The following is a 24,416-nucleotide window of genomic DNA, read 5'->3' on the forward strand; positions in this document are numbered from 1 at the left end:
AGCTTGGCTCTACTCCCATTTGTAATCATAATAGGCACTAACAGTGAGGAGAGCAGAGCTGTGTGCCATCATGTCTTTATCATATCAAATTACTAATGACTTACAGCCAAAGCTAACAGACAGTTCTCCATCCTCCTTCTTCTCGACCTGTCCTCTGCTTTCGACACAGTCGACCACTGCCTACTGCTACAGATTCTTTCTTCCCTCGGCATCAAAGCCCTTGCCCTGTCCTGGATTGCCTCATACCTTTCCGACCGCACATTTAGCGTATCCCACTCCCACACTATCTCCTCACCCCACCCTCTCTCTGTTGAGTCCCTCAAGGCTCTGTCCTAGAGCCTCTACTTTTTTCCCATCTATACCCTTGGCCTAGGACAACTCAAAGTCCAATGGCCTCCAGTACCACCTATGTGCGGTCGACACTCAGATCTACCTCTTTGGCTCAGATGTCGCCTCTCTTCTGTCCAGAATCCCAGAGTGTCTGTCAGCCATATCTTCCTTCTTCAACTCTCGCTTCCTAAAACTCAATGTAGACAAAACCGAACTCATCATCTTTCCCCCATCTCGCGTATCCCCCCTACCTGATCTATCTATTATGGTAAACGGCATTACGCTCTCTCCCGCACTTGAAATCCGCTGCCTTGGGGTAACTCAATTCTGCCCTCTCCTTCAAACCACACGTTCAAACTCTTGCCACCTCCTGTCGCCTCCAACTCAAAAATATTGCCAGAATCCGTCCCTTCCTCAGCCCACAATCTACTAAAACTCTTGTGCATGCCCTCACCATCTCCCACCTCGATTACTGCAGCACCCTCCTCTGTGACCTCCCCGCTGACTCCCTTGCACCCTCCAGTCTGTCCTCAACTCTGCGGCTCGGCTAATCCACCTCTCTCCTCGCTACTCCCCTGCTTCACTCCTCTGCAAATCCCTCCACTGGCTCCCAATTCCCCAACAAATCCAGTTCAAACTACTAACACTGATCTACCAAACCCGTCCACTACCTGTCTCCTCCCTATATCTCTGAAATAATTTCCCACTATCTTCCCTCACGTAATCTTCGATCCTCCCAAGACCTCCTACTCTCCCCCACACTTATTCGTTCCTCACACAACCGCCTCCAAGATTTCTCCCGAATATCCCCTTATCCTCTGTAATTCCACGCCTCAACATGTTCAATTATCAACCACCCTCGGATCCTTCAGACGGGTCCTGAAAACCTACAGCCTGCAATAACCATTCTACCGCCTCACCAACCACCTGAGCTGCTGCCTCACCAACCACCCGAGTTGCCGCCTCACCAACCACCCGAGCTGCTGCCTCACCAACCACCAGAGCTCTCCTCCCCTCTGTACCAGTCTGTCATTGTAAATTTGTTTACTGTTAACGATATCTATAACCCTGTATGTAACCCATTTTCACATGTACAGCACCATGGAATTAATGGTGCTATATCTAATATATAAAGCTGTATGTGTGTGTGTGTATGTCCGGGATTGGCATCTGCACCGTCGCAGCTACAACCACAAAATTTTGCACAGTCACACGTCTGGACCCCGAGAGAGTCATAGGCTATGTTGTGAGGCGAAATTTTAACCCTGCGCGTTCCAATTCACCAAACAATTTTACCCCTATCTACATAATGGGGAAAAAGTGAAAGGAAAAGTGTTGGAGGCAAATTGACAGCTACCAGATGTGAACAAGGGGGACTTAAAGAGTGAGAGCGATGGCGCCAAAGAGTATATACCGTACAGTTGCTAAGGTGGGGCCCTGACATGGGATACTCACCACACACGGGGATATGGACACACACAAAATGCGCCACACAATACCACGTGCTTGAACACATATAGCACCCTCAGCACACATTTCACCACACATACACCAACTTCGCAACGTAAAAGTCGAAACACAAAAGTCGATGCTCAAAACACGCCACGTGCAAAACTCGCCAGATGCAAAATTAGGCTCACGCAAAACTCGCCACACGTGCAAAAGTCACCTCATGGAAAACTCGCCACACGCAAAACTTGCACATGTGGAAAAATTGCCACATGCACAAAAGTTGCAACACATGCAAAGGTTGCCTCACACAGCTTGCACATACTCAAAACGCACCACACATAAAACTCGCCACGCGCAAAACTCGCCATGAGCAAAACTTGCTGCACACAACTTGCTACACTGACCTGTCACATGCAACTCGACACACAAACAGTTGCTACACGCATGTCGCCACACAAAACTCATCTCACAAAAGTCGCTACATGCATGTCGCCACATGCAACTCAACACACACAACTTGACACATGAAACTCGCCCTAAAACACACACAAGTCTGGTATTATCCTTCAAAAATAAAAATCTGATTAATAAGCAGAGAAACTACAAGAGCAACAAATGTACCATATAGGAAATACGGCAGCTGTCAGTCACATGACCTGTCTATTATGTGTATGTGTGAGCTAATATATACTGCCAGGGGGAGGGCTTCCTGTTGGCTGGGGATTTATCAGACTGCCAATTTAGCTTACAAATACTGAGGTAAAAATACTGAGCAAATAACGTGTGAACGCAGTCTAATACAGGAGGAGATGACATACAGATCTATACTATATACAGGGGAGATGACACAGATATATACTATATACAGGAGGAGATGACTTACAGGTATATACTATATACAGGGGAGATGACACAGATATATACTATATACAGGAGGAGATGACTTACAGGTATATACTATATACAGGAGGAGATGACACACGTATATACTATATACAGGAGGAGATGACATACAGGTATATACTACATAAAAGAGGAGATGACACGTAGGTATATAGAGGAGGAGATGACATACAGCAGGTATATACTATATACAGGGAGATGACACAGGTATATACTATATACAGGAGATGACACAGGTGTATACTATATATAGGAGGAGATGACATACAGGTATACAGTATATGCAGAAGAGATGACATACAGGTATATACAATATACAGGAGGAGATGACACAGCAGGTATATACTATTTACAGGGGAGATGACATACAGGTATATACTATATACATGAGATGACATACAGGTGTATACTATATATAAGGGAGATGACAAACATGTATATACTGAGGGGAAAATGAGAGGTTTGAGGTGAAAATGAGGGGTGTGAGGTGAAAATAAAAAGGTGTGAGTGCAAAATGACAGGAGTGAGGGAAAATAGTGGAGTGATCGGAAAATGACAGATGTGAGGTCGAAATGACAAGTGTTAGGGGGGAATGAGAGGAGTGAGGGGGGAAATGAGAGGTGTAAGGGAGAAAATGAGAGATGTGAGGGAGAAAATGAGAGGCGTGATGGGAAAATAAGAGAAGTGAGGTGCTATAACTAACCACAGATATTTACTATGCCCAGGCAATGCTGGGCTCTTCAGCTAGTAAATAATAATAATAATAATCATCATATCACACACAGAAAGTATTTTCTAACATTCTGAACGACATGCAAAGGAAAAGGTCAATACCCCTCTACCCCTCAGAGACGTACCTCTGCTAAAAGGTGAGTGAAGTGGCTAAACGGGAAGAAAATTATACAGGAGTATTTAATTTGTGAATTGGCAAGGTTAAAATATTGGTTTGCATTACTACTTAGATTTTTTACTTGTATTTGTAGGATAGTGCCATTACTTATCCCCATTTACACAGTATGGGTTTAGTGCAAAACTGCTTTAGTTTCAGGATTTCAGATTGATTTCGTTCTTCTCAAAAAGCAGTACAAGAGGAGTAAAGTTTTGCAGGAAAGAAGTGGAGCCCCTATTCCTTTAACGAAATAGACAATACTAGCATTGTCTACTCTCTTATTTGCTCATGCACTGGAGTTGAGCTAATGTGTAAAATAAGGTTACTGAGATCTAAAGAAAGACTAGGTGAAATCATCAAATAGTCATTGAGAGCAAATGTTACAAAAATCTATATTTCCGAGGCAGCACCGCGGTGCGTGCACAGGTTGACTAACAATACTAATACCTCCTTTAAATAAAGAATACAATTCATATTCTGTAACTGTACCAAAATAGGAAATCTCATCTCTGCTGGGTAGAACAGTTCCCTATGCAGAGTATGAAATCTGTAAAGCGGCCATTGCAGCCTGGTTAACCTTAAAGCAATTGTTCCTTACACAGAGCAGAGCTTTGCTTTCAGCTTTTCATTTCCCTGCGGACAAACACCTAGCTGAAAAATCTGCTGCCTATATTTGCTTTTGAACACTGGTCACATTCGTTTGTTCTGCCATACAAACAGGGCACATAAACCCTGAGTGAAGTGGAGGCAGAGGTAGAGCTGTTTTGATGACATTTACAGTCCTGCTTTGCAAAGAGTTGGGGGTTGAGCAGAGAGCATTACTGTTCTCCAAGGGCTAACATGATCTGTCAAGGGACCACGCAATATGCCAAACAAACAAACAGGAGCTTTTCTCATTCCGCTGCGCTATACAATACTGCAATCAGCATGTTCCGGATTGTCCTATATTCCCTAAAGGAAAATAAAGAGGCTGTTTTCCGGTTTTCATTATTTATCCTTATAAATAGACTTAAGGAAAAAAATGCACATAAAAATCAATGCCTGACAGTTTCTTTCCATCGTATTGTTCCTTTAGTCAGCAAGGAGTATTTCATAGAAAAAGAACGACAGTGCCAATAAGAAAGCACAAACGTGATGGGGCAGCATGGTAAAAAAACCCAAAACAAAACAAAAAAAAAAAAACAGACAGTTCTACACACGTACGACTTCATTTCATGTTAAAATACTGGATTTAGTTACTGAACGTACTAGAACGTGCCAATTAACTTTACAATATCCTTTACGGAACAATGCAAACGTAAAAGAAAAGTAGACTGGGGGCAGGATTGAACAGTGGTAACAAATACAATCTTAATCTACGGATCTTCCCAGTCTTTGTATAGCACTTGTGACCCAAACAACAACACCCATGGAAATGACCAGTCAGGGAGTTGGCTTGCAGCAGATCACTATGATGATTTCCAGCAGATGAAGGTTCCCGACAAGGACGGTTCTAAGTAATCAGAATAAGTAGCTTCTTCGATAATAACTGCGGGACACACATCTTGAACAAGTTGCAATTTACCGAGCTTGATCTTGATGCTTCCTACATTCATGACAATCCAATGTTTACTCCAGATGTTTGACTGGGGCGAGATTACAACTAAGCTGGATTTATCTGCCTGTAAATTACACAGCGTTTGTGCCATGTCAGCAGGAATGCCCTGATCATGACAATACCGTACCCATTTATCAGTGGTTTGCCTACACTACATTTACAGTAAGCTATAGCGAAGCTACTACAATGCTGCCACCTCATTAGTAATATTTACTAATACTAATTATAATTATATAAGTTTTAGAAAATAAGCATTGGACCTTTAAAGGGAATGTGTCACCAAGAAAACACCGGCTATTTAAATCCGGTTTCTACAATAAATGATTTTGTTTTAATTGTTGACTTTTTTGTATTAGATGTTTGTATTGATTTAGAAGTGAAGGGGATATGGGGTGAGAGGAGTTACATCACTTATTGTGAATGGAGGATCCTGTAATATCATTCCTGTGATGATAATGAGCCTGGTGAAAAGTCTTCCTGAAAGGACAGGAAGTATAGGTCTAAGCCCATGTGCACATATTGATTATGTGCTCAGTATTTTACATCAGTATTTGTATGCCAAAACCAGGAGTGACTTTTTTTTATTATATTTTTCCTCTGATTGTACACCAAAACCAGGAGTGGAACAAATACTGATGTAAAAAAAACTGACCAAACACTGAATGTGTGACCATGGCCTTAGTGTGAATTTACACAGCCAAGTGAAATGTCTGAGTGCTGTCCAATTTTTTTTTTATCGATGAAACTTCAAGCATGTCCTACTCTGATCTCATGTGGATTAAAGGGTGCTTGTTGCATGATTGTATATTAATCCCAAATGTAAAACACTATTCCGGTACAGTAGCAAAGGGTCCTTAGGCTTCTTTTGCACTTAGCAGGATTTTTGCGGCCCGTCATTGCGGGCCTTATCACTGCAATTTTCACAGTCTGCCGCAATAACAGACCGCAAAAAAACTTGCGGATCGCCGCTTTTCAGGTTCCCAATACTATTGCAAAAGTATTGGGAAAAAACCGGCGGTCATCAAAAACAACCTTTCGTTGTTTTTGCATCCCCATTGATTTACAATGGGGGCCGTATCCGTAAGCCATGAAAAAGATTGAGCAGGCGCAATCTTTTTTCATGCCCATAAATACGGCCCTCACGGCCATACGGCAAGCCGTGGAATTATTGCGGCCCGTTTTTGTGGCCCCATAGAAATCTATTGGGGCTGCAAAATCACGGCAAGTGTAAAATAAGCCTTAATTTGAATCTATGAAAGGTCAACATTTACATGGGCATTATATGGGCATCTTCTAGACGGGAGCACCGATATCAAAGGACACAATTAAACATAAGTGGTATTCGAGTCTTACACATTAATCGCAAGTCGAAAGTATGCATCATAAATATCCGATAGGTAATTGTGCCACCTCAATGCCACCTGCAAGGAAAATGATGGTCATCATATCTCCTGTTCACAATCCAAAAAAAAAAAAAGGATAGACTATATTGCATATGGCAGACTCCATAGTAGTTAAAGGGACTCTGTCACCTGAATTTGGCGGGACTGGTTTTGGGTCATATGGGCGGAGTTTTCAGGTGTTTGATTCACCCTTTCCTTACCCGCTGGCTGCATGCCGGCTGCAATATTGGATTGAAGTTCATTCCTGTCCTCCATAGTACACGCCTGCGCAAAACAATCTTGCCTTGTGCAGGCGTGTACTATGGAGGACAGAGAATGAACTTCAATCCAATATTGCAGCCAGCATGCAGCCAGCAGGTAAGGAAAGGGTGAATCAAACACCTGAAAACTCCGCCCATATGACCCAAAACCAGTCCCGCCAAATTCAGGTGACAGGTTCCCTTTAATACGACTTGCAGAAAGAGCTGAGTATTCCACAGTCCCCATAAAACTATAATGAAAATAAAAAAAATGTATGGCTACCACTCAATAACTTATACTTAATAAGCCTCCAAAAGAGTGAAAAGCGCCTATTCCGCTAGTACATGGGGTCTCAGTGATGGTCACATATTGCGTTATTGGTACTTACACATCCCTGTTTCTGCTTATTTGGTGCTACTTTTCTACCGTCTTCCATGGAAAATGTATACGAACAGCCACTAGACACAGAAAACTGTCCCAGGACCTTCAACACTTCTATCGCAACCTCCGCCTCAAGACTCACTTTGGACTACAGAATGACACGCCAAGGAATAGGATCCCCGCAACCGTGGAGAATCCTATCCCTGAACTGAGCATAATAAGATTAGGTTTACGCACATCCAGCAGCTTCAATCCCCCACACAACTACCATGCAACTGAGGCCTACATTAGTCTGATTCAGAGGGACATTGATATCATGCTAGAACAACATCGCCTAGGTAATTTTCCTACCCACAGCAATATATCCGCGGTTGACAGACAAGCTATCGAATCACTCAAAACTAACAAAAATATTACAATTAAACCTGCTGATAAGGGCGGATCAATTGTCATACAGAACACAGCCGACTACTCAGCTGAAATTCTGAGACAACTGTCTGATACGACCACCTACAAAAAGATTCACTCGGACCCAACCCCCAACATCAGACTCCAAATTAGTACTATTCTCCAAAAATACCAATCCCTCAACACAATTGATTCTAAGACAGCTACTTTTCTCACCAATCCACATCCTGTGACCCCGGTCATCTATACCTTACCTAAAATACATAAATCCCTCAATAATCCACCAGGGCGACCTATAGTCGCATCCACAGATTCCATCCTGGCCCCTATTTCAGTTTACTTAGAAAAAATCTTTACCCCATTGACAAAGAACATGAAGTCCTACATACTTGACACAGGTCATTTTCTCCAGACCCTTAGGGCACTCCCCACAGTTCCACTAGAATGCATCCTTGCTACATTTGACGTCAAAAGTCTCTATACATCTATTAGACATGATTTGGGCATACAAGCGGCGGGTGAACTCCTCGAACAATCAACCCTCACACATCATTCCAAAAACCTGTGCCTTGATTTACTTTCTTTAATTTTACATAACAATTTCTTTCTTTTTGGTGATCAATATTACCTACAGACCCAAGGCACCGCCATGGGTGCAAACGTAGCCCCAGCCTACGCCAATAGCTACATGGATTCCTTTGAGCGCAATTATGTATACCCCAATCCTCTGTTCCAATCTTACAACCTATGTTGGCTTCGCTACATAGATGACGTTTTTTGTCTATGGACAGGGCCCCTAGAGTCTTTGGATACGTTCACCAACTACCTGAACACCATTCGAGATGAACTTCAGTTTACATTAAACCACGATAATACCCAAATTTCATTTTTGGATACGCTGGTCAGTAGGGGTCCCAATGGGACTCTCAACACCGACCTATTTGTTAAACCTACTGATTCCAACAGTCTTCTTCATTATCATAGCTGTCATCCCACCTCTACCAAACAAAGCCTACCTCGGTCACAATTCAAACGCGTGGCTCGTATAGTTTCAGACCCCGGACTACTACCCGCTCGTCTCGATGACATGTCCCGTAAATTTGAAGTACGGCATTACCCTAGGAATCTACTGGACAGAGAAAAAGTGTTGGCCTTAAATCCATCCCCACGCCCTAGTGCCTCTACAAAACCAGAACGCGTTCCCTTCATTCACACTCACCACCCTGTCATGCCTATAGTCTATAATATTATCCGCAAACATTGGCCCCTCCTGAGACGTTCATATCCACAGATCGAGGCTTTCACGACACCTCCTCTCATGTGTAAACGGAGACCTACCAACATCAGAGATCGAGTCGTTAAGGCAGACATGGGCAGTTCTTCTAGAATACCCAAACAAACCTTTTTAGGTACTGCAAAACGTGGCACGTTCCCATGTTTGGCCTGTGCATGCTGCTCTAACGTCATTAAGTCCAGCACCATCACTCATCCACACTCGGGTAGACAATACCAAATCAAGGGATTCTTCACTTGTGAATCCAATAACGTAGTTTACGTTATCAAATGCCCCTGTGGGCTACTTTATGTCGGAGAGACCACACAACACATCCGTGACCGCATCTCTAGCCACAAATCTACCATAAGATGTAAAAAAACATGGCTCCCTCTTCCCCATCATTTTGTGTCCGCCAACCACTCAGTCTCTCAGCTTCGCTTCCAGGTTTTAGAACAGGTGGATCGCCCTAGGAGGGGTGGTGATCACACTAAACTGCTTAGGCAACGGGAGTCCTATTGGATTTATACTTTACAAACCCTCACACCCAGGGGTTTGAATAGGGAACTTGATCTGATTTAATTGAGTCCGATACCTGTTCGTCATGGGACCACGTGCTGTCCTGCTTGCTCTGGGTCCTCTTGAACTACATTGTCGCTATGTCAATACTTGTAGAACTTCAATGCTGCTACATATACCTACAAATTGATGATCAATGATACTGTATTTAATATCATATGTGCCATTTTATGTTTGTAGAGCATGCTGACCTCTCATTTTGTTCCATGATCACTAACCTTTCTCCTACTTTCAGGCGGTCTGATTTCCATATACTGTTTCTTCCATTTGGGGTAAGTACTCGCCTGACCCCCCTCCCGTTTTTGTTCATTTTTGTTTTTGTTTTGGTTTTATTACAATTTTTATTTTTATTTTCTTCTTTATTTTTATTTTTTATTTTTCATTTTTATATTCCTTTTTTTCTTCTCATTATTTTTTATTTTTCATTTTATTGCTTTTTTCTCTTATTTTTCATTTTATTGCTTTTTTCTCTTCTTTATTTTATTATTTTTTTCATTTTTTTCATTTTTTCATTTTTTTCATTTTTCATTTTTTATTTCTCTTTTCATTTTTTCACTTTTTTCATCATATATTTTTTCTTCATTTTTTCATTATTTTTATCTTCCGTTTTCTTTATATATTTTTTTATATTTATCTCTATTTTATTTTTCTCCATTCTTATCCAATTTTCATATTGTTCTCTCTTCCATATCTCTTCTCTTCCACATCTGGACCCCCCCTTTTTTTTGTTTTTTTTTTTTGTTTTCATCATTTTCATATTTTTTGTCATTCTTTACTTTATTCCTTTATTCTTTACTTATCTCCTTCTTTTCTTTTTCCTCATTTTTCCATCCTTGTATATTACAATCCATTCATACAATTTTCCTCTGGCATCTAACCGTCATCCTTACTCTTACTCTCACTCTCTTTCCCTCTGCTTGATACACCGGCCTTTTCCTATCCCCTTCCCCTCCCCTCCCCTTCTACACAGAGCTTCTAGTGCTGACACGCCCCCATTGTGTTACTCTACGCACGCGCCGACATAGCGCTTTGCCCTCTATGCGCCGCTGCTCGCCCTCTGCCGGCCCTTCATTAATGACGCCTCCTCCTTCCTTCTTCCTACGCGTGCGCTCTGTCTTCTGCGCTCCAGCCTGCGTGCCGGGCCTCTCCCTCGTTCCTTTCCGGGCACGCCTGTCCCAGCCCCTCAGCGTGCGTTCCTAGCCTCTTCTTCACACCACACTTCCTGTCTCCTGGGTATTTCTCCCCTGACCGTCCACTATGCCAGACACTACCGCCTCCTTCTTACTTACAGGACCCACAGGTATTTTTCTCCCTCTGGCTCACTCCCTGCTTTACTTCCACATGATCAGCATCCTCACTCCTGGTCTCTTATCCACAGTGCTTTTAGGGACTCTGTGCCCTGTCCGTGCCGTTCCGGACCTCCGTTCCCCTGTCTCCTGGACCATTTGTGGTATGTGTCTATTAGGTTCGGTCTCTGGCCTCCTCCATAGTATGTGTGCTTTGTCTCACTCTCTGTTACTCTCTATAGGAGCCTCTGTCTCCATTTACCGGACAAGTTTCGTCCTCCTCCTCTTTCCTCCATTACTATTCACTAAGGTCAGTTTTGCTCTACCCATTGTTTTCAAAAAGCTATGTATTTATATATATCTGTATGTTTACAGTAGTCTATGAAGCCTGCCGCCATCCGTTTATCTGCCTGCCTGAACGCTGATTCAATATTCATACTACATGTATACTCCTCTGGGCCTCGTTCATGGTTTATTTTTAAGATTTGTACATATGTATATATTTTTCTCACAGAATATGGTTATTTACTGTACTTTATTTTTGTTCTTTAGACGTATACAGCATTTCTATAGATCTCTGGCAACACAGTTACTTTTTACATGTGTATCATACTATGCATATTCTGCCCCCCGCCGCCCCCCCCCCTTATTTTGTTCATTGCGTCCACTGTGTTTTTACCTCCTATTATGTTCTACTATCTTGATTTTGCTGTATTTTGTCTGGATGTTTTGATTTTCACCATCTCTAATGTAGTATATTTCATGTTTTTTCAGTGAGGTTTGAGAAAGACCTTTCAGGTCGAAACGTTCCTCCTCAGAAATCTGTTGACCACTGTGGTGTTACCTTAATAAATACTTCACATCTCTGATGCAAAATATTGTCTGAGTGCGGTTGTTTGCCCAAAACTAGACACAGAAAAACCTGACTGTGAACAGTTGGTTGGGGGCCACACAGATTAGCATAGCGGGACACATGGCCCTCAGGTTGTGCTCCTCCGCTCTAGATACTAGTTACTCTTTGCTAGCAGGTCCGCTTTCATACAAATGATAAATTTCTTGAAATAAATACTTGATATCTCCATTTGAAAGTGTGATGCCTACAAGATGTCCATAGCAAATCTCTGAATGCAAAGCAAATAAATCAGTGTCACAGAGGTCAGACCGCGATTGATATCAAGTGTTAAAGGTGTTGTCCAGGCTCACTAGGTGAGCGAGGCTGCACACGTCTAGTCAGCATGTGACCACATGTATGCAAATTGTGTACTTGTGGTCATGTGCCAATCATGACAGTGTACACTGTGTGCTGTGAGGATTCACAGGTTTGCCGTCACATACAGTGATTGCAGGCTTGAATCCCAAGCGTGGACATCCCCTTTAAGAAGCTGTGCATATATATTATAAAATATTATACCAGATGTTCCACTAGTGCATATGGGCACGATAACAGCATCTCCAGCCATTCAGAATTCAGGGTATGCCATGGTCACCCATCGATGTCTACTAGCAGTCTTCAGCTGGCCGCCAGTGGTTCCACATTTGTGTTTTCTTATTGCCACTACTTTGCCAATAAGAAATAGCTGTCAGGCTTTCATCTTTATGGGCAGTTTTTCCTTTCTTCTGTTTATAAGAATAAAGAGAAGAAAATCGATAATCCAAATAGGAAAATCCCTTTACATTCAAGAGTAGAATACGAAACTCACTGCAACCTTTTCTTGACCTGGAATTTTATTACACAGAAATCAAACTCTGTAAGGGGAGCATTTAGCATTAGAACATGCACAAAAATCCACTTGACTTGAACTAGTCAGGCTACAGAACAACGATGAGAGCGTTGAAGACAGATTTGGCAATCTCATCATGAGCTAGATGTCCAAACGCAGCATGAAACATGTTATGAAAACTGGTAAGTGATTTTCTGTAATCTCTCGTATTATCTAGTAAGACCCAAAGGGAACTTCTACTAAAAGTGTGTATTTTTTTCCAATTCTTACACTATATTGCTTCAACTGAGCTGCATGACAACTGCTGCAAATCTGCAGGACACAGACACAATGAAGACATTTAACAGCATATTTCCCAATTCCGGTCCAAATTACTGCCTCCTATGCCAAAGTTTGTTTTTCTAAGTCATGCTTTAGGTTGTATACTATGTACATCGGCTAAAATGAACCAATGAATGTCATAAAAGTATCCAATTTGAGTCATATAAAATAGATTTCATGATATAAAATACTCTGACGCCAATTCATTAAAATGTTCTCGCCAGAAATCTGGTGTAAAACACTGTTAAATATTACACTTTTTGTGCAACTTGAGGTTACTAAATTTTTTCACACCAATTTTGCCCACCTCCACCCAAACGGGCTCACCTGGGGCAAGAGGGGGAGGAACGGTTGTGGGGCGCCACAGTGCATCTAATTAATGAGAGTAACGCTATACCTTACACCGGAAATGTTACTGCAGTCCCAGATGGGAGTAAGATGCATGGAAGGGAACGCCACTTTTATAATGCAATAGACTCATTAAGAAGTGTGCGCCAAGCTTTCCAAGCTAGGACAAGGGATAAAGTATAGCCAAAATATACAAATGCAGATCATGAACATCTCGGCAAGTGTGAGGGTCATTGGCACTAATCATCATTAATGCAAAAATGAAAACAAACAATTGAAAAAAAAAATCTTGCAATTTCCACACTAGCCACTAGGCCTAAAATTAAACTTCTACTTCCTGTTGTTACTATGGATATTAGTAGCAATTAACTGACATTTATCTGTAAAGGATTCTAAACAGTCTATGATGATAATGAGACTGCTGGAAAGTCATATATACAGAACAAGAAACATAAGTCTTATGTAAGGCCTATTGGCCAGTGTGAAAATTGCAATATTTGTGGTTTCAAAAAAAATTTGATATGGAAAATTGAAAAATCAATGACCAAAAATAATGAAAAAGGAAATTTAACCCCTTTGCAACATCAGGCATAATAGTACATCGATGTCTGACTCCCCGTTTGGTGCGGGCTCTGGCACTGAGCCCACACCTTTCCAGGCACATGTCAGCATACATATACCAGTTAAATGCCAAAGTCAATTTCTGACAGCTGCCCTTAACTCACGCTTTCCGGAAGCACATCGTAAATCCCGCCCATCAGTGACCTCGTCACATGATTGCGGGTCACCGATGGGTCAGCATAGCAACCAGAGGTCTCCAGCAGACCTCCATGGTTGTCATGGCTGGATTGCTATGAGTGCCGCCGGTGCTCGGCACTCATAGCAGGTGAGCACTTCTGCTACACACAGGCGATCTGATCATCACCTGTGTATAGCAGAGGAGATCAAAATACTGCAGTTACTAGTCTCCTATGGAGACCATTGAAGCATTCAAAAAGTAAGAAAAAATGTTTTTAAAAATATTACAATAAAATAAATATAAAAAGTTCAAATCACCCTCTTTCTCCCTGTTCAAAATAAAAAAAAAAAATCAAATATACATATATTTGGTATTGCCGAGTTTAGAAGTGTCCGGATCTATCAATAGAAAACTAAGTAATCCGAACGGTGTAACGAGAAAAAAATTAAAAATGTCAGAATTACATTAATAATGGGTGATCATAAGATCGTATCTACACCAAAATGGTACCAATAAAAAAGTTATCTCAGCAAGCAAAAATAAGCTCTCACACAGTCCCAGATCACTAAAAATGGAGACGCTACCGGTCTCTGAAAATGGTGCCTTTTTAACAGACTTCGGATTTTTTTCACCACTTAAATAAAACAACCTAGACATGTGTGGTGTCTATAAACTCGCAGTGACCTGTAGAATCATAATGGCAGGTCAGTTTTAGCATTTAGTGAACATGTTAATTTTTTAAAAAAAATTGTAGAATTGCACTTTTTTTTGCAATTTCACCGCACTTGGATTATTTTTCCCGTTTTCCACTACAAGATATGTAAAAACTAATGGTGTCCTTCAAAAATTACAACCTGTCCCGCAAAAAAACAAGTCCTCAGGTCCTCATATGGCCATATTGACTGAAAAATAAAAAGTTATGGCTCTGGGAAGAAGGAGAGCAAAAAACGAAACTGCAAAAACGAGAATACATCTGGTCGTGAATGGATTAACAGAAAAAATAAATTTTATGACATTCCCTTTATCAATTTGAAAAAACTATATAAATGTAAATTCCAGGAGAAAAAAAAAGGAATACGATGATTTGGAAATAAGACCATTTCCCATGCAAAAACTTTTGTTATTTTACGGATTTCCCTTAAGGCAAGAAGAAGGAATATGCCACAACAATTGCTAAATTAAAATAAAGGGGTTAGGAGAGATCATTCCATGGCAGGGACATTAGGAAAAGCTTCATTGGGAAAGCTGACAGCATATTTCTGTATCTGGGAATGGATGTCAGTAGTAAACATGCAATCTATATTACAAGTGACAATGTACAATGAGAAGGCCACATTTAATGAAGTCTCATACTGCAATCTCTTTCACTGGAGCCTAGAGGAAAACTGGAGACCGGCTACAGAGTATAGGGTCGGTTCACAAACTGATGTGCTTGTAATGTTCTTCCCTAATGGGAAATTGAAACAGCCCAGGATGGTTTACTAATAGAAAACATTGTCTCCATCAATGAGAACAAAGGAAAACTACGTAATGTCCAGTGACAGCTCCACTACAGGGGGAGAGGAGAGGAATTTCAGGGCAAATTATTCTTTTCAAACAGATTTACCTTACCTATATGGTTCCACTTGTTAGTCATTTTTAGACATTTTTGCCCTTCCTATGCTTTGATTTTTTAAAACAACATTTTTGAAGCCAATTTTTGTTTTCATTGTGCACTCTATTTTAAACATTCAACTTTACCTTCAAAAGTTAAACTATTCGCTGTGCAACACCACCAAAGTGAAAGCAAAAAGGTTGCCGCATTTTTACAATTTATATGTATTTTATTTGACCCCTGCACAGATTTTTATGCCTTAAAGGGACTCTGTCACCTGCATGCTGGCTGCAATATTGGATTGAAGTTCATTCTCTGTCCTCCATAGTACACGCCTGCGCAAGGCAAATTGCCTTGTGCAGGCGTGTACTAAGGAGGACAGAGAATGAACTTCAATCCAATATTGCAGCCAGCGGGTAAGGAAAGGGTGAATCAAACACCTGAAAACCCCGCCCCTATGGCTGAAGATTGTTCCCTCCAAATTCAGGTGACAGAGTCCCTTTAAAATGAACCTAAAAAAAAATAAAATACTCTGTAAAAATGTTTTCGTTTCGCGCTGCGTCACTGCATAGGTAACTTGGAGTGCAATATGTGAAATCTCAGCTTGTAGTACAACTGGTTGTTTCTTCAGTCTTTTCTGGGGCATAAGGTTTCACAATACCCTTCCAGATGCTGCCACATCTCGGCAGTGTATGCGTCTGCTAGTTCAGCTGCCATTGGGCCGGTCAGTCATGATAGACAGCATCTAACACTGAACGGTTAATGCCCCCGAGAAAAAAAAACTTTGAAGAAACACAGTTGAACTACAAGTAAACACTTCACCTATTGCTCTCTAAAGGAAACAAATGTGAATGTTTCTGCAATGGAGAGAGACATCGCAAAATGGGAAAAGCAGCAGAAACTGGAGATCATAAGGCTTATTTTAAGGTATTTTGCTCATTTTTTTTTAGCAAGTGACAGGTCCTTTTTAAAAGGAAGTCAGTAAGCTCCAAAATCCATTTCAAAGTAAGCATAGGTCATTATCGTTGAGAACATGCCAAAAAGAACCCTATTATCTTGAAAATTTTCTGGATAATTTTTTAATTTTGTTTTTTTTTTTTATATTCAAATAAGGGGCTCGGAGTACTTAGAGGAAGGGTGTTCTGCACCACACAGCACCAGCTGACTCCGCACTAAAAATCAATGCAAGGAGCTGAGCTAGCAGCCAAACCTTCAGTGCAAAAGTGCTCTAGACTGTGTGACCTGCTTAGGGTCAAATGATGCACAAATCTGCTGTTCTGGAGCCCCATGTAATGGGAATGCAGTGTGCCAATGGGTTCTCATAATAGCTGGGTACATGCTGTAGGCAACCGCTACTAGCTAGGCTATATACAGGAATCAGGACTATATACCGAAATATTATTATTATTATTTATTGTTATAGCGCCATTCATTCCATGGCACTTTACATGTGAGGGGTATACATAATAAAAACAAGTACAATAATCTTAAACAATACAAGTCATAACTGGTACAGGAGGAGAGAGGACCCTGCCCGCGAAGGCTCACAATCTACAAGGGATGGGTGAGAATACAGTAGGTGAGGATAGAGCTGGTCGTGCAGCGGTTTGGTCAATCGGTGGTTACGGCAGGTTGTAGGCTTGTCGGAAGAGGTGGGTCTTCAGGTTCTTTTTGAAGGTTTCGATGGTTGGCGAGAGTCTGATGTGTTGTGGTAGAGAGTTCCAGAGTAGGGGTGATACGCGAGAGAAATCTTGTATGCGATTGTGGGAAGAGGAGATAAGAGGGGAGTAGAGAAGGAGATCTTGTGAGGATTGGAGGTTGCGTGCAGGAAAGTACCGGGAGACGAGGTCTCAGATGTATGGAGGAGACAGGTTGTGGATGGCTTTGTACGTCATGGTTAGGGTTTTGTACTGAAGTCTCTGGGTAATGGGGAGCCAGTGAAGGGATTGACAGTGGGGAGAGGCCGGGGAATAGTGGGGGGACAGGTGGATTAGTCGGGCAGCAGAGTTTAGAATAGATTAGAGGGGTGCGAGAGTGTTTGAGAGGAGGCCACAGAGCAGGAGGTTGCAGTAGTCAAGGCGAGAGATGAGGGCATGGACTAGGGTTTTTGCAGATTCTTGGTTGAGGAATGAACGGATTTGTTAAATATTTTTGAGTTGAAGTCGGCAGGAAGTGGAAAGGGCTTGGATATGTGGTTTGAAGGAGAGATCAGCGTCAAGGATTATCCCGAGGCAGCGAGCTTGTGGGACTGGGGAGAGTGGGCAGCCATTTACTGTAATGGATAGGTTCCTTGGGGGGTCACGTGAGATGGGGGAAATTGTTTTGTTCATGTTAAGTTTGAGAAATCTGGCGGAGAAGGAAGAAATAGTGGACAGACATTGAGGGATTCTGGTTAGTAGGGTGGTCATATCTGGTCTAGAGATGTAGATCTGTGTGTCATCAGCATAGAATACTGACGTAAAGGTTAAAATCCCCAATGGGGACAGAAAAAAAAAGTAAAAAAAAAAACAAAACACCAAAATAAACAATATTTGAATCATCTCTCTGCTCTCCATTTCAAAATAACAGAATGTAAAAAATAAATAAGCATATTTGGTATTGTCACAATTGTAAATGTCTGATGAAAATATAAAATTGGATAGCCAGTACGCTAAATGTCGTAAAACACAAAGAAAAATCAAACATCAAAATTGCTTTTTGATTACCACACATTCCACTTAAAAAAAAAAAAAATTCAATTAAAGAAAAAATAAAAAAATCAGATCATCATATGTAATCCAATATTGTACCTTTGAAGTGCAACTGTCATTACATAAAAGTTTTAAATATAGACAATGCATAGTGCTTCTGATCAGTGGGGGCCTGGGTCTTGAGAACCCCACAGATCGATCATACCACTGTTCTAAAGTGTGCACCTCCTGCATGAGCAGTGTACAGGCTCTATAGTAAGTCTTACACAAGAGTGAGTGAATTTACAGAAGCACTATCCATAACTACAACATATAAAAACTTTCATAAAATAACAGATACCCTTTAAAACTACAACTTAGCACACAATAAACAAGCCTTCAAATAGGCCCATTGATGGAAATATATAGGTCTCAGAAAAAAATATTTTTGTAACCATTAAAGTAAATAGTGCTGTTCAAAACTACAATTGTTTTCCAAAAACATAAGCATTATGTGAAAAGAAAAAAGTTAGGATTATTGGAAGGGGAGGAAAAAAAAGTAAGCGCATAAACTAAAAGCTGCATGTCATTAAGGGGTTAAAGTAAATGTATGCTTTTTTTATATCTACGGTATCTATTTTGTTGGTTATTGGCTCCCTTTAACAACTAAGCTCTAATTATATCGGTCATCTGATATCCCATTTTGTACTGCTGTACGATAAGAGTTTATGAAGAATTTTGAATATTACGGTACACTCCATTTTGCTGTAACATGTTAAACATGAGATCATCAATTCACAGAACAAAGATATTGAATGCGTACAGTTAAACTATAACCCTACAAGTAATGTACTACACTTAAAAAAAAAAAAAAAAAAAAAAGAAACCTTAAAATAGCGATCATTTTTATTAGAAATATTTAAATGCACATATTACCGTAAGTCATATTGAAGTACACGTATACCAGGAAAAGTACAAAATATATAAGTGAACATAAATTGGTAGGGGTATAGTACCATATCAAATCAAGGTTTATAATAAGTCGTGCAGATTTGCACTAACATATTGTATCTAGTTACCTTAAATCCATCTGTTTACAATGCATATGCAATAGTGCACTTCTATACATGATAGTAAAACAAATACAGTAAGTCATGATCACAGATGTGATTAATAGTTATCCAGACAGTATCGAGAATTTCCACAAGCCCCAACGCACGTACCCCACTCTTGTTTCTCAATAAAAAATCTGTCACAAGGCTATGCTATGTAATGTGAGTGCACAATGTTGTAGGGAAAGAGACCCTGATTCCAGCGAGCTATCACTCACTGGGCTGTGGTTTTCTCTTTCAATACAAATCAGTGTTTTATCAGAAGGACAGGATCCCTCATACATCCTAGTCCAACCGCGCCCCCAGCACTGATTAGCAGCTCTCCATCACAACTGCTGCACCCAGTAAAGTAACTGACACATCGCTGGAATCAGGGTCTCTGTCCCTACCTCATGATGCTGTCAGAATACATAGCAAAAACTGCTATCACATTCCATTTAAGGTAGTCTACAAACATGAGCTAGGTACTCAACTTCATAGCCAGTTGTCTGTTCGAGATATGGTTAAGCATTTTTTTGATTCATGAAAATTGTAGTATTCACTAAGGCAGCCTCATCGGCGTAACTGTATTTTACTGCTGGAAATCTATGATAGAAACACTTTACAAATATTTATATGCAAGCAAACATTTACTCTAAGTGGCAAATTTGATGGGGAGAAGGGTTTCGGATAAAGCAACGCTGTTATTACAGTTATTACTACTCACCCAATTACACTTTAGTAAACTGAGGCACGGTGAGATAAAATAGCTTGCCCTGGGTCACTGGTAAAAATGGAGTCTGTATTATATTCCCAAGCTGAGAGAGATTTGTTTTCTAGCATATTGTGAGCACACAACTGGTATTCCCTTCAGCTAAGAGCGGTGCTTGGCTAGGAGGACAAAATGCTAGAGCGCAGCTCATAGTACTGTGTGTTATGAGGCTCCTGTGTGAGATCTGTCAGTATATCTCTTCCCACGCACGGCACAGGAATTATTATACACAGAATAGTTAATGGACGGGAAAGAAAACGAGAGTTGTTCACCTCCTGCACTAATCCAATGTTGCCGAGCACACAAAATAATCTATAGCAGCTGTGCATGATGGCGAAACAAAAAAATGCCATTCACACCTAAGATGGTACTATAAGGGTTAACATTACCCATAAGTACGGTTTTATGAATGGAAATAATATAAATATGTTGATATAGTGTAGATTATTTTATTATAACAAACTATACAAAAATAATTTGTTGTTCAGCAACTTATTGTAATCCTACTGTAGGTACCAAATAACAGAAACCGGAGCTAAAAATGACTAATTTGTAAGAGAACCCAGTGTCCATCTGACATCAAGAATTAGCAAGCACAGATATACAATTACATCCTACTAATAAATGTAATTTATAAAATCAGAAATCTGCTAACAAGGAAGATCTCAGGTGTGAAGGAGAGAATGGCTATTGAAATCAATCATTAAACCTTCTATAAGCTAGTTCAGATATAGTGTGGCAAAGATGGCGTCTATGTCCTGAACAGCACCCTGGAAGGAATTTTTGGAATGTGAAGAAGTCACTGGACATTGGACTGAATACCATATATGGAAGTGAAGTTGGAATTTACCAATCATAGACTGACACCATTACTATTCACATGTTGTGCAACACCCATTTCCTGCCTGTTTCAAGATTCTTTTGTCCTGAGAATAAAGTGCAGTTGTGTGTAAAGGTACCTTCACACAACGATTTCGTTAACAATATCGTTGCAACGTCACGCTTTTTGTGACGTAGCAACGATCCCGCTAACGATCTCGTTATGTGTGACAGCGACCAACGATCAGGCCCCTGCTGGGAGATCGTTGGTCGCTGGGGAATGATCAGGACCTTTTTTGGTCACTGATCACCCGCTGTCATTGCTGGATTGGCGTGTGTGACGCCGATCCAGTGATGTGTTCACTTGTAACCAGGGTAAATATCGGGTTACCAAGCGCAGGGCCGCGCTTAGTAACCCGATATTTACCCTGGTTACCATTGTAAAAGTAAAAAAAAAAAAAAAAAAACACAGTACATACTCGCATTCCGATATCTGTCATGTCCCATGCCATCAGCTTCCCGCACTGACTGTCAGCGCCTGCCGTAAAGCAGAGCACAGCAGTGACGTCCCCTGGTTACCCGGGGACTTCGGCATCGTTGAAGACAGTTTCAACGATGCCGAAGTCTTTCCCCTGATCGTTGGTCGCTGGTGAGAGCTGTCTGAGCTGTCTGGGGAGAGCTGTCTCCCCAGCGACCACACAACGACTTACCAGCGATCACGGGCAGGTTACTCAGCCTTTGCTGAGTAAGGAGTGTACATCTCAGGGCTTGTTTCCATTTGCGAGAAACACGTCCGTGTCTCGCATGTGAAAACCAAGCTCAATTCGAGGAATTGTATGGTAGATTTGAAAAGCGAGGTTATCCCCAACCAATCCTGGACAGGGCGTTAAAAAAGGCTGTTGATTTTTTTTATGTCGGTAATACACCATCAAAAAAAGCAAAAAGAGAAGATAAGAGATTTGTGTTTTGTTTTAAATTTGGATCAATGGACACTCAAATCAGGTCAGCTATTAGAAAAAATTGGAAGATTCTGGGACAAGACAGTGACCTAAGAGAGATGGTTGAAAAAGGCCCATTATTTGCTTGCCGACGGAGTAAAAACATCAGAGATTGCCTGATGCGCAATCGTTTTGTGTCAAATCGGGAGAATTGGTTGAGTGGTAGTGTCCCAAAAGGGAATTTCAAGTGCGGCCAATGTAATTTCTGTATATACCACCTTACAGGCAGTAGGATCAAAATTGGCCCAATTCATCACACAGTACATGATTTTATTTCCTGTAGAACCATACATATTGTATATGTAATCTTTTGCCCGTGTGGTTTTTTCTACATCGGCAAAACGATTCGTCCCCAAGGAGGGGATTTGCACCGTCTCCTATTGAAGAGAGAAGCGAGGTGGATATTACGCGCAGGCGCATTGGGACCTCTTGGTCTCAATGAGAAGACAAAATGATAATGGTAATTTATGGTTCCTTTATAGTGTGGTGCTTATTTGCAATGTTTTTAATTTGTTTGTTATATGTTTTTTCACTTATATTCTGATAAGCGGTTGTGTATCCGCTATGATGTCTGGTTGAGTGGGAGAAGCCAAAAAGACTGCACAGGTAAAACAACCCTCCCTACTTCCTCTCATCGTCCGGATCCGTTGAAGTGCTGTGTGCACGAAACGGCCGTCGTCCGTCTGTTTCCACATCCCTCCCTGCTGCATCACTGCATGTCCGAATAAAAATATGACACTTCAACTCCGGTGAGTGCGCTCCACTTTTTTTGCTCTTTTGATGTACTGTTGTGGATCTCTTTTTGGATGCAGCACCCGGGTTGTGTATGGGGAAAGGTTATTACGGCTAGAACAGCAAAGAAGGGTTAGAGGCATTAGGGTCTAACGAATCGCAGCAGTGCAGAGGTGCTTTTTTTCTTTTTTGGTTTCATTGTGATTGCTTAGCAAGTCATTTTCTATACACTTCATTCAAGAAACCTGTTCATCTGCACACTTCAGGACTGAAGGCAAAAGGAATATTAGAGTGAACGTGAAGTGAACATGTCATTCAAATTTTATACAGGCACTTTAGGGAAATGTTCATTCCTGCACAATATTGTCAACAGAAAGAGGATTTATACAGGATAAGGTGCAGAATAATTACATCTTATATCGCCATTACAAGTTTTTTTTCTTATCATCCAAGAAAATCCTGAAGTTACTTAGGGTACCGTCACACAGTGAAATTTTGATCGCTACGACGGCACGATTCGTGACGTTCGAGCGATATATCCGTGACGTTCGAGCGATATCGCAATGTCTGACACGCTCCTGCGATCAGGGACCCCGCTGAGAATCGTACGTCGTAGCAGATCGTTTGAAACTTTCTTTCGTCGTCTAGTGTCCCGCTGTGGCGGCATGATCGCATGGTGTAACATATATCGTATACGATGTGCGCATAGTAACCAACGGCTTCTACATCGCACATACGTCATGAAATTATCGCTCCAGCGTCGTACATTGCAAAGTGTGACAGCAGTCTACGACGCTGGAGCGATATTGTTACGACGCTGGAGCGTCACGGATCGTACCGTTGTAGCAATCAAAATTTCACTGTGTGACGGTACCCTTAGGCAAAAAAAACTCCACAAACATACACCCTTAATCAAGACAGTGCAGTTTTACAGATATTCTTTACTCATCAAAAGCAAATCTTTAAATCCTTGTTATCTTTAAGGAGCTTAAGATTGCTGGAACCCCGCTGTTTCTGAGCAATGTTTGTTATGTAGACGGAAAAATGAAACAAAAGGCAAATAAAACCAAACATTCAGAACGCTGTGCCAAGAAAGAGATTAGTGATCTATAATGAGAAAATATGGGAGAAAACCCCTCGAAGAAAAAGTAAAAAGTTCATCGGTTTCCTATAACCAACTTCAATTTAATTTACAAATGCAAATAAGCTCGCTAGAAGAAGAATGTTAGAAAATGAATACTTACATACTGAAAGCAGCTCCTGACACTGGGCTCTATGTTACTTCCACCAAAGGAGGCCACTTCACCCAGCTGCCGTGGAATCTGAATTGCATCATGGAGGAGAAGGCCCAGTCTTCGTTGGTCACAAAATCCAGTAGAACTTGCCACTTGCTTGAAAAGATCTGCAGATTGAATTTTAGCTTACAATGACACATTTATCAAAGCCAAATATTACAAATCACTTAGAGACATCACATTCAACCCTCCCACATGTGAACGGTCCTCAAAAAGGTGTCAGCAAACCTTAGATGGTTGTCGGCTGACTGCTATTCTTCCTCACTCCCCACATAAACATATGCACTTTGTTTAATGGGGAGAGTATGCAGATGTCAGACACTTCTGGGAGCAGGAAAAAAGGATGGGACATTGAAATTCAACATGTCTCTTACTAATCTACATCAGCTTTAGAAGGAAAGCTAGCAGGCACATATACCCAGTATATAGCTGAAGGGTTCATTCATCTTGCAGGTGAATCTGCTGGCAGTATTTCACCCCCCCAAACTATATATATATGTGCACGGATCTTTTCCAAAGATAAGTCCAGCAATACATTTACATGGCAAGTCCATTACTCCTTTGCTGATAAATCAG

The 24,416-nt window shown here is 41.1% G+C and overlaps 1 protein-coding gene and 1 long non-coding RNA gene across 4 annotated transcripts in view; one reads left to right on the top strand and one right to left on the bottom strand.

The window, feature by feature from the left end:
• The window catches only part of DMD (dystrophin), a 4,179,683-nt gene that overhangs the window by 86,786 nt on the left and 4,068,481 nt on the right, over window positions 1-24,416 (bottom strand). For all 3 annotated transcript variants that reach the window (XM_069757655.1, XM_069757653.1, XM_069757654.1), the window contains one exon: window positions 23,790-23,947. In XM_069757655.1, coding sequence (XP_069613756.1) covers window positions 23,790-23,947 — 158 coding nt within the window. The remainder of the gene's footprint in view (window positions 1-23,789; window positions 23,948-24,416) is intronic.
• LOC138670384 (uncharacterized) lies at window positions 9,118-11,315 on the top strand. The gene is made up of 3 exons (XR_011319326.1): window positions 9,118-9,727; window positions 10,834-10,905; window positions 10,984-11,315. It is a non-coding gene; the product is annotated as an uncharacterized lncRNA (long non-coding RNA).

The sequence above is a fragment of the Ranitomeya imitator genome, chromosome 3 (assembly GCF_032444005.1).
Source record: "Ranitomeya imitator isolate aRanImi1 chromosome 3, aRanImi1.pri, whole genome shotgun sequence".
Taxonomy (NCBI): domain Eukaryota; kingdom Metazoa; phylum Chordata; class Amphibia; order Anura; family Dendrobatidae; genus Ranitomeya; species Ranitomeya imitator.